The sequence below is a fragment of the Brienomyrus brachyistius genome, chromosome 8 (genome assembly GCF_023856365.1).
Source record: "Brienomyrus brachyistius isolate T26 chromosome 8, BBRACH_0.4, whole genome shotgun sequence".
NCBI classification, from domain to species: domain Eukaryota; kingdom Metazoa; phylum Chordata; class Actinopteri; order Osteoglossiformes; family Mormyridae; genus Brienomyrus; species Brienomyrus brachyistius.
This window is the reverse complement of record NC_064540.1, coordinates 28,221,035-28,230,765: the sequence shown is the minus strand read 5'-3', so window position 1 is coordinate 28,230,765 and position 9,731 is coordinate 28,221,035. Positions and strand designations below refer to the sequence as shown.

The window sequence follows — 9,731 nt, the reverse complement described above, 5'->3', positions numbered from 1 at the left end:
CATCAATCTGTCAATAAGCTGTGGAAAAGTTGAGGCCAGAGCGCTGGGCCTCAGTGTTCAGGGGCCGAGGCCCAGGCAGGGCCACTCGCAGACCCACTAACGACCCTCCCGCCTGCACTGCTGTTATTAAATGTGCAGGATAACTCCTCCATTAACTTTCTCATAAAGGAAGACTGACTTTAAGCCTAATGACATTTTACTGCTCAAAATTTAATGAGGCATTTACATGCACTGTTAATACAAATGTATAAGTAAGAGTCATAAACCGTTCCGTATGCATTATTTACCAAAAATCACAGAACCTCGAAGTAGCTTCCCTTAAAAATGCTTAATCACTTGAAAAACACTAAAACAAAAAAATCTAATTGAAATCCAACCTGATGTGCTCCGTTAAGAATACTGATAAATACTCATCTGCTACGCCCCAAAAAGGTCCACGCATTAGGGTGTGGTTAACAACACAATTTTAATAGTCAACATAATGGAAACTAGGATCATAGATCCATTACACCCCATTAACGAAGCCGAAGAGCCCCCATGACTAGGTTGTAGGTGTGCGTGTTAAGCACAGGGTGGGCTTCTCCCCAAGGACAGGAATTCTGCCAGGAATGACTACGCATTCCTGGTTCATTGACAGGTGATTGTCCCTTCATTGTCCCTTCCAGAATTCCCTTAAGTGGAATGTTTGTAAAATGAAAGCATGTCATCCAGGCTCTTAGATGGGGCCCCTGGGGGATCCTGAGCTGGGCTCTGTGACTGTGCAGTGCTGCTTTGGGACCATGGCTGGCGAAAGGGGGCCTTCTGTGGGCCCCAGTCTGACCCACTCCTTGCCGCCCCCCTGTCACTGAAGTATGCAGTGGGAGGGGCAAACTCTGGCTCCCGCTCCTGCCGCCGCTGGCTGGTCCAGTTGCCGAAGGAAACTGAAAATGGATGAGACAGCCAAAGACTTCGGTCAGTGCACACAATGACCTCAGCTCATGGGTATTCAACTGCCAGCAGGGGGCTCCACTCATCATTCTCTACTGCTCAACGAAGGTGAAGCCATGCTACCTTTTCCCCGATCCCATTCCCGAACGTGGGGCACGCCGGGCTTCGTGTCCCTCCTCTCCTGGATCTCCACCACCACCTTATTTAGCCCAGAGGGCACAGGAGCAGGCAGACCAGGAGGGGGTCTAGGGGGTCCTTCAACTGTAGGCTGAGGTCCAATTATCTCTTCCTCAGCTTTGCCTGAAAAACAGGATTCATTGTGGAGTCAAATATCATCAAGTAAAGCATGTGGAAACTAGGACTATCACATGCAGTGGGGCATTCTGGGATTATCATTCATGCAGAGGGGAATTCTGGGATTATCATTCATGCAGAGGGGAATTCTGGGATTATCATTCATGCAGAGGGGAATTCTGAGATTATCATTCATGCAGTGGGGAATTCTGAGATTATCATTCATGCAGTGGGGAATTCTGAGATTATCATTCATGCAGTGGGGAATTCTGAGATTACTACACACACTGAACTATTCCTAAATGGAACTGGATTGCTAATTTATCTTTTAGTGTTACCTTCATCTTCTGCCCTTTCTTCTGTCTCTGTGACATCCAGCTTCATAATCTTCATCTTCCTCTGCCTCACCTTAGCCAGCCGGGACTGAAGTACAGCTCTCCTTTTGTCTTTGAGTTTCTCCCTCTTGGCACGCTGATCTGTGGTCTGTGGGGAAAGCAGATCTCTGAGAAGGCCGGTGGCATGTACAAGCACACATCCACATACACACACACACACACAGACACACACACACGTATGGTCTCTGCAGAAATCCTGATGTGAAAATTAAAACTTCAAGCCAAAATGCTTTACCAAAATCAATACCCATACATTTACACTAGAGTGACTACACCCACTGGTCATTCAAGTTTGTAGTAAAAATAGTCTATTGATCGATGTGTGAATAATAAATCAGGTTTACAATGCGTGGATGCTTCTTTCCCCCTACCAAGAAACTAGACTCAAAACAGAGAAACACTGGACTCAGATTAAGACATTTATCGTCCCGTTTTCCAATACTTTGACAGTGTTTCCCGTACCATTATATTAGGGGGGTCAAAGGCACCTCCCGCCGACCCCCCCTCCCCATGAAGGTCAAGTTAATTTTATTTAATTTTATTTTCTATATGGCGCCAGATCACAATAGAAGTCATTTAAGGTTACCTTTCCAATAGAACAGGTCTATACATTGTCCTTTTATCAAACAAACTAAATAACCTTATGTTATTTATCTTACACAACAGCTTGTCATTTTTGTATCTACACAGTCATGCGTTTACAATTTCCCTCTGCTCTCTGTATCGCGCATGGCCGAGCTCCGCCCCAATGCACATGCACAGAGACATGCATGCACACACAGGTGAGCACACTCCCACCAGCGGACAGAGAGCGCGCGTCAGAAAATATGCCGCGTCAAGCACCTGAAAAGCAGACAAAAATATTTGCATTTTTTGACTGCTGTTATTAAAAGAAACACATGAACATCCTGTCGGTGTCTGTCTGTCTGCCCCCCCCCCCCCTCTTAAAAAAATTTAAATAAAAAAGTTCACTGTATCAAACACTATCAAACCTAAGGGGTATACTAACATGCACCCTTCAAAACCCAATCAATATTCCATCAGTCACACACACAGACTGGACATGTAGTGGGGAAGAAGACAAAGGTGTTGACATATTTTAGAACAACATCCATGCTCATTTATAACTACACCAATCAGAGAGCGAGGGATAGAATGAATGGACTAATACCTATAAAACTAAATGAGAGAGACGAGCAGCAGAGTGTGGTTTAAGTAACGGACAATGGGGGACAGTGCACATCACTTGATTTTTGATTATGCATTTCTGTAAGTCTTTATTGATAATTGCATGGTTTCCATTCACCACCAGTGCCCAAACGCGAGCGATAACTATTATAATACATATAATAAATATTATAATACATATAATATATAACAACGTAAAGTGCACATGCCAACATTCTAAATTCAATTCAAATTTGCCCATAATGCGATATGAAAAATGGGTGTTGCAACAGCAGCAATCAACTCAATATCTCAATATGAATATCTCGTGACAGTAGAGATTGCCTCTTTTGGAGATATTGACAAGATTTAGCACACACAGCAAAAGGACTCAAAACACAAAAATGATCAGTTACAAAATGACTCTGTAGTTTATTCCTTAACAGTCACTCACTTTTAAACTTAAATGAATTTTTTTTCAACGGCAAGTATGTTTTTTGTACCCGGGAAGTATGTTCTAATAGCCCTGGCAGCTCCCTGAAACCACGGATAGTACCAAACCTCATATAAACACCAGGTTTTTTTCCTATAAATACATACCCATGATAAAGCTTATTTTTATAAATTATGGACACTTTAGAGATTACCAACAATAAAACATTCATAACAATACACTGTAATAAAAGTTACGTGAAAGTGGTCTCTCTTGAAAAATTTTATTGTACTGTATTTTTCTAAAGTATTGGTTTTTTAATTAATTTATTTTACTACTCAGGGACTGGCAGGTACCATATACTACATGGATAAGTTGGACAAAGGGATGATTCACATTCCGCATGATTCCAACATACTACTCAGAATGGCATGCAATTTAAAACTAATGAACTATTTCTGCAATTTTCCATGTAATATTTACGGACCACAGGTAACCAAAACCACTGAAAAGCGGGGGACCACTATAAATGTTTATGACCTCAAAAAAAATAAGATCTACTAAACTTTCATTTAAGACTTTATAAGACTTTTCAAGGCCTTAATTGAACCAACTCGAACTTAAGACATTTTAAGACTTTTTATTGCTCTGCAGACACCTCGCACACACACCCGTGCACACACACACCCATACACACACACACCAAGACCTGTGACAACAGAATAGACGCATTGCTACACAGCCAACTGGAAAGACTCACCTGGTCCCTCAGCATATCCAGAGTGTCCCTCTGCTTTGTACGGAGGGCTTCATCTTTAGCGAAGGCGTAGTAACCCACACCAAGCTCTCGAGCCTCTGTCACACAGACGCAGGGGTCTTAGCACGCTGGTAACCCTCTGACTAATCACTTACATTACGATTACAGAAGTCCCTGCTACACAGGGTGTGCTGCTCAGCTAATGGAAACTATCTGTGAATTATCCTGTGTCCCTTTAAAAAAAATACATATCCTTTTAATTTTGATTTCCTTTAAATGACTACAAAATCTTTTAAACAAACATGCATAGCATATGACGCCCTTTCTAAAATAAAACATCTTAATCAATCTTCCTGTCAGTCTCACCTTGGTCTCGGATATTCTCATAGTGCACAGGTCCAACCGGTCTCTTCATCGCCTCCTCTTCCTCCTGCTCCCACTGCTGTCGCTGCAGCTCCCTGCGCATGTCTTCTGACAGCAGTGTTTTCTCACCAGGCTTCTCAAACCTGCCACCAGTATGGAGTCATTTAACAAACTAATGTGCTGCCGAATAACATATTGAGATGTCCAAACATCTCAGAAGTTCTGTCAGAAGAAAATCGAGGGTAGGAGTGCCACAGAGTATCAAGTAGAGTAGAAACCACAGTGCCATTTCCTTCTTCTGTTTACCTCTTGCCATGAAGGTCCTGGTCAAGTTTTTGGAACTCTGGCAGATCTTTCTTCATACATCTACGAGATCGACCAAGGGCATCAACATAATCCACCCTACAAAAAATGGAGACTCAAGTTGCCATTTGCACTCACAGGACTGCCATTATGAGCAGTATTTAAACAGAAGGTGACAATCCCACTCGCTAATGCAGTTACCATTCCTCATCCGGGTGACTAGCTAGGGGAATGTGCCCAAGCGTTTCACAATTCCCCCCTCCATCGCTGTCAGAATCGTCTGTCGTCTTGGGCTGCACCTCTAGGGCCTTCTTCTGATCGATAATCTTTTGGGTGAAATCCACCAGGAACTGACTCTCTGTCTCCTCATCTAATGAGCAGAACAGCAGCAAGCTTAGATGTCTACTCATACATGATGACTCATAGTTTTTAACTACATTTACGAACCTGGTATTGTACAGTACAAAGAATCATTCAATATACTGTATTTGTTACCATTCTGCTGTAGTGAAAAACAGCAATTATGGCTAGCGTACCTGGGAAGTCTCCTTTACTCATCTGTTCATACAGCCGGGTCTTTTCCTCCAGCTTGCGCCTGTTGGAGCACTTTTTTGCTTACTCACAAGCCCCATACTGACACAGAAACAGTAAGTAAACACAAACATGGCAAGTGCCAACATCAGGGGCTTGCTTCACGATGCAGAATTTCTTGCTTAGCCAGATAAGTTGTCAGGTTTAAGGGAGCTCAGACTATTTAGCTACTTTAAATCAGACAAGTTATCCGGCTAAGCAAGAAACCCAGATGTGTGGAACAAGTCCCAGGTGTAGTCTAAATGTGTACTATGAAGGTCCTTCACCAATAGAATGAGCAAACATGAACCTTGATTTTTCAAGGCTGTCCTCCTCTTCAGTTGCCTGTTCCACATCCTTCTGGGCTCGTACGGATACGCCCTCATTCTGCTTGTTCCAGATGTTGGGCTTCTACAAAAGTAATATATATTTAAAAAAAAAAAAAAAAAAAAAAAAAAAAACAGTATCTTGCCACCAGTCCAGACATTTAAGTAAATTGAGTTTACTAAAGTTCTAAGATTTAAGGTCCTACAAATTCCACTTAACAGTGTTAACATTTTAAAGATTATTGTTTTTGTGGAAATGCAAAAATCTGACACTTACTGTATAATTTATAAATTCATATAATCAGTAGAACAACAACAGAAATCCAGCAGCTTTGTGACTTGGAATCCAAATTTCACGTTTCTGAAAGTAACATCCAGAATCATCATCATAACTGATTTTTTCATAACTTTTTGACAAGTCTGTTCATACACACCGTGAGTTTAGATTTTGGCTTCTCCGCTGAATCAGATGCCAATCTTTCATGCCTAAACTCCTCTTGCTTCCGGTAGAGTTCAGCTTTGAGATCAACCAGCTGCAGAAAACAGAAACCCGACAGGGAGAATCAGAACAGAGTTTAAAATATTGACAGGCCGAAACAAACAAAAAAAAATCAGAAACAAAGACAGAAACAGGACAGAGAGAGAGAGAGAGACGACAAGAGTCAGAGACGGAATCAAGGGATAGAAGGAAAGAGATGAACAGTGTCAGAGACAAGAGTGAAACACAAGGCAATCGGACTGGCTAACTCGCGAAATGCACCTCCAAATAAAACAAAACTTACGGACGCAGCGGTCACATCATACTGCTTTTTCTTTTTATCCATCTGTGCTGATTCATGTAGGACGTTATTCACAAATTACACGGCTATTAAAAGATGTTCATAACTACTTAGATCTGCGTTAGTCAGCCATTGTTGTGACGTCACTAAGCACATCCTTAATAAACGCTACTGCCGCACGGCGTTGGGGAGGACTACTGTTTTTTTTTTTTTTTTTAATAATAATAATAATCGTAGTAATAATAATCATTATTATTATTAGGGGTCCGAACAGTATTAGCTGCAGGATACCTTTTGCTATTATTATTATTAATCTTGCAACCAGTCAGGACCCTCTCCCTGTCAGAATGCCCCAGGACATGTAAATGCGCAGAAACACTACAGGCATTTTGTCTTTTTTCATATCTGATTGCTGAAATTGAATTTGCACTAATACACAAAATCTGGAAATATTACTATTTATGAATTTTAGTTGTTACAGCACTAAATGTAGCATGGTGGCTTTGTGGATAGCACTGTTAAATTGCACCCCCATTTTTTGTAGACGTTTTCCCCACGTTTCCTGCAGCTACCCTGGTTTAACCCCATTGTCCAAACATGTGCACTAAGTTGGACTGGAATCTCTAAATCACCCACAGTGTGTGGCCATGTGGGGCCTGTAATGGACTGGCATCCCAGACAGTGTATACCCTACATTGTACCCTGTAACTCCTTAGAGACCCCAGGCTCCATCATCCTGTACCACTTAAGTATTTGGAAGATGAACAGGAAACACAAGTTAATGGTATCTTTGCTTAGATTGAAACATATCAGTGGAAATGAAAGCCTTACAAAAGCTTTGACAATCAATGGTTGTTGAAAGCCAGCAATCCATCCTGGATGTTCCCAAACCATCTGTCCTGTGCATAATGGGGTAAGTTCCAGACTTACCCTGGATAAGTGGCATGTGATATGGATGGATATGTGTTTTTGTGGGTAGGAATGGGTGACCAACCAATGATTGTAAATGTACATAATTCCAATAGATGGCAGTGTTACAAAAAAAAAATGACGATCCAGATCTCTCACGTATTCATTCCTACACATGAACAATAAGAGATGAAAGATAATGGGTTGCTTAAGGCTGCCTATGGATATATTTTGTAAACAAAGTTGTGATTTCAGATTTAATCAAAAGATTTCTTAAGAACAACAAATTTCTACATGATGAAAGAAAAAAATCTTTGGTGAAACAAGGTACTCTTCTTTCTCTCTGTCCATACACTTTACATAATTTGTAGAGGCAACCTCAGCCTGAAAATGGATGAAGAAATCATTTTAAATCAAAGACCTCTTCCTACATTTTGTGTTTAGCATTTTTCTGTCTGAAGAAAGTATAAAAATTAGAATCTGCTCAAATGGAAGAACTCCTACTGCGTACCAGGTCAGAATAACAGAAATTCTCAGTGAGACCGTTTATCTGACATCAACCACCCTAGTATAAGCCATTACACAGCCTGATAGTGCGTCATTTATACTATAATAGCAGATGTGTTAAAATCACAGCAGTAAAATCACTTAAAAATGCACATAGTACTTAATGCAGTCTTATTTAACCCTGCTGTCCAAAGACATTCAGAGCTTGCTTACATCTCAGTAGTTTTTACATCATATCAGCAGCATATCCAATCTATACACTGTCAATAATGATCCTTCAAAAGTGTAGTCTGACTACCATCCAGGGATTGTAAGATATGTCAAAGGGGGAAGGCAGTTTCTTAACAGGGTCGGGGTGACACATACACATATTAAGCCCAAGTATCTCAGCATATATAAACCAAAATTCCACAATCCGGGGATGTACTGAAAGACATGAGCATAATCATTCAGAATGGTTTACTGTAACACCATCTAACACATTCCCTAACTCCAAAAACATACTGTATTCCAGAAATATATACAAATAAGCAGAAAATTCACAGTTTTTGGTATCCATTTTGTTTAGTGTAAAAGAAAAAAAACTATTAAAAATAAATTAATTTAGGCTAATTAAAAAGATTAATTGCACTAGTCTCTGTGATGGGTGAATAGTACTAAGCTGTGCATTTTACTGTTCAATAAAGGAGACTGACAACATTAAGCCAGGAAGGATAGTATATACATTTCTGCATATGCATATAATGCATAATAAAGCATATCTATCATCACATCTCAGTCCGTCTTCCATGTTTTTCACATTTCAATGTGTCTCCAGCACTACAGTAACCACTCTCATTGTTATTTATTGCATACATAGCTGCACAAAGCCAGCATCAAGTCTGCTGGATCTCCCTGTCCTGGTGAAGCTGCTGCTCCAACCTCCGGGAGATCCGCCGCATGTCCTTCTGCACACTAGGCTGGTCCTCAAGGTCCTCATGAAGACAGTGAGCAATCTCCAGCTTCCTGTAGTCCTCTGGCTTGACAAGATGGCGGACCACTTGGAGACAGCGCTCCTTCAAGCTCAAGACTAAGGGACAGAGTATTAGATACACAGCATCAGACTCCTCACCAACCACGCTTACTGAGAATTCCTAACACCCACAGCCAGCACAAAGTCAGAATAGCCAGCTGTAAAGTATAAAGGTAAACTGTCAAAACAGAACATGTTCACACAACACCCCACAACTCACCTGGCAGCGTGATGTTCACAAAAACCTGAGCATTTCCCGGGGCCTTCTGGCAAAACAGTTCCTTCCCGTTAACCATCATTGGCTCGTCTTTCTCCGAATCTCTGAACATCCATGGATGGCCTAAAGCATTAGTTTTAGGAGAACATTAAAAATGTTGAATACCGACATTACGGAAGTTACCAGTGCCAGCGACCTCACTTTGTTGGCGTTCATAAAAGCTTCCACTAGACACTCAAAAATGTGACCTGATCAAGAAATTCCACGTAATATAACTACGTTTAAAGAGCAATGATTCAACAACCTGCGGTAAATACATGCAAGACAGACCTTACCCACGTAAGTCGTTATTATTCGGCCAGTACCAGGCTGCAAAATTGGGTAAGGGGCAGATTCCCCCTTAAAATTTATCCATACCGGTCGGACTGAGCGAGGGCTTCGGTTGCAAAATATAACCTGAACTTCTCGGCGGCTGTTCAGCGATCTCAACAGCGGGAGTATCTCTGGGGCTGCATTTTCGGCTTCCTGCGGCATGTTTTCAAGAAGCAAATGTTACTAACCGTCTCCTCTTTCTAGCTCTCTTCTCTCTAATGCACTTAACTAACAACAAAAGTTATGTTGACTAGATGCTCCCAATTCTTTATTCTCAGTGATAAGTTCCACATGCCTAAATACGTGTAACTCTAACATCTTCGGCTTTCCTGTCGTTACGCAACATGATCACATGATTAACATGATCACGTCCACAGAAAACAACATCCGGGGAAAAAAA

The 9,731-nt window shown here is 41.3% G+C and overlaps 2 protein-coding genes across 2 annotated transcripts; both read right to left on the bottom strand.

Moving 5' to 3' along the window:
• Nucleotides 1-447: 447 nt before the first annotated feature.
• ccdc174 (coiled-coil domain containing 174) lies at nucleotides 448-6,481 on the bottom strand. Its single transcript, XM_049022560.1, has 11 exons — nucleotides 6,318-6,481; nucleotides 5,970-6,068; nucleotides 5,520-5,620; nucleotides 5,176-5,234; nucleotides 4,841-5,009; nucleotides 4,643-4,738; nucleotides 4,340-4,479; nucleotides 3,977-4,071; nucleotides 1,560-1,704; nucleotides 1,051-1,227; nucleotides 448-920 (listed from the first exon to the last, which is right to left on the bottom strand). The coding sequence occupies exons 1-11, from the start codon at nucleotides 6,357-6,359 to the stop codon at nucleotides 673-675; spliced, it is 1,371 nt and encodes a 456-aa protein (XP_048878517.1). The 5' UTR covers nucleotides 6,360-6,481; the 3' UTR covers nucleotides 448-672.
• A 985-nt stretch (nucleotides 6,482-7,466) lies between these two features.
• vhl (von Hippel-Lindau tumor suppressor) lies at nucleotides 7,467-9,691 on the bottom strand. The gene is made up of 3 exons (XM_049022594.1): nucleotides 9,295-9,691; nucleotides 8,963-9,082; nucleotides 7,467-8,799 (listed from the first exon to the last, which is right to left on the bottom strand). The coding sequence occupies exons 1-3, from the start codon at nucleotides 9,491-9,493 to the stop codon at nucleotides 8,606-8,608; spliced, it is 513 nt and encodes a 170-aa protein (XP_048878551.1). The 5' UTR covers nucleotides 9,494-9,691; the 3' UTR covers nucleotides 7,467-8,605.
• Nucleotides 9,692-9,731: the final 40 nt, after the last annotated feature.

What these genes read in the sequence shown, in the direction of transcription:
- vhl (XM_049022594.1), bottom strand. Translation starts at nt 9,493, where the DNA reads ATGCCGCAGGAAGCCGAAAATGCAGCCCCAGAGATACTCCCGCTGTTG. An exon ending in AATAATAACGACTTACGTGG is followed by an intron (nt 9,083 to 9,294) that starts GTAAGGTCTGTC and finishes CTAATGCTTTAG; the next exon opens with GCCATCCATGGATGTTCAGA. An exon ending in TGTGAACATCACGCTGCCAG is followed by an intron (nt 8,800 to 8,962) that starts GTGAGTTGTGGG and finishes TCTGTCCCTTAG; the next exon opens with TCTTGAGCTTGAAGGAGCGC.
- ccdc174 (XM_049022560.1), bottom strand. Translation starts at nt 6,359, where the DNA reads ATGGATAAAAAGAAAAAGCAGTATGATGTGACCGCTGCGTCC. An exon ending in AGCCAAAATCTAAACTCACG is followed by an intron (nt 5,621 to 5,969) that starts GTGTGTATGAAC and finishes TTACTTTTGTAG; the next exon opens with AAGCCCAACATCTGGAACAA. An exon ending in AGAAAGGGCAGAAGATGAAG is followed by an intron (nt 1,228 to 1,559) that starts GTAACACTAAAA and finishes CCTGTTTTTCAG; the next exon opens with GCAAAGCTGAGGAAGAGATA.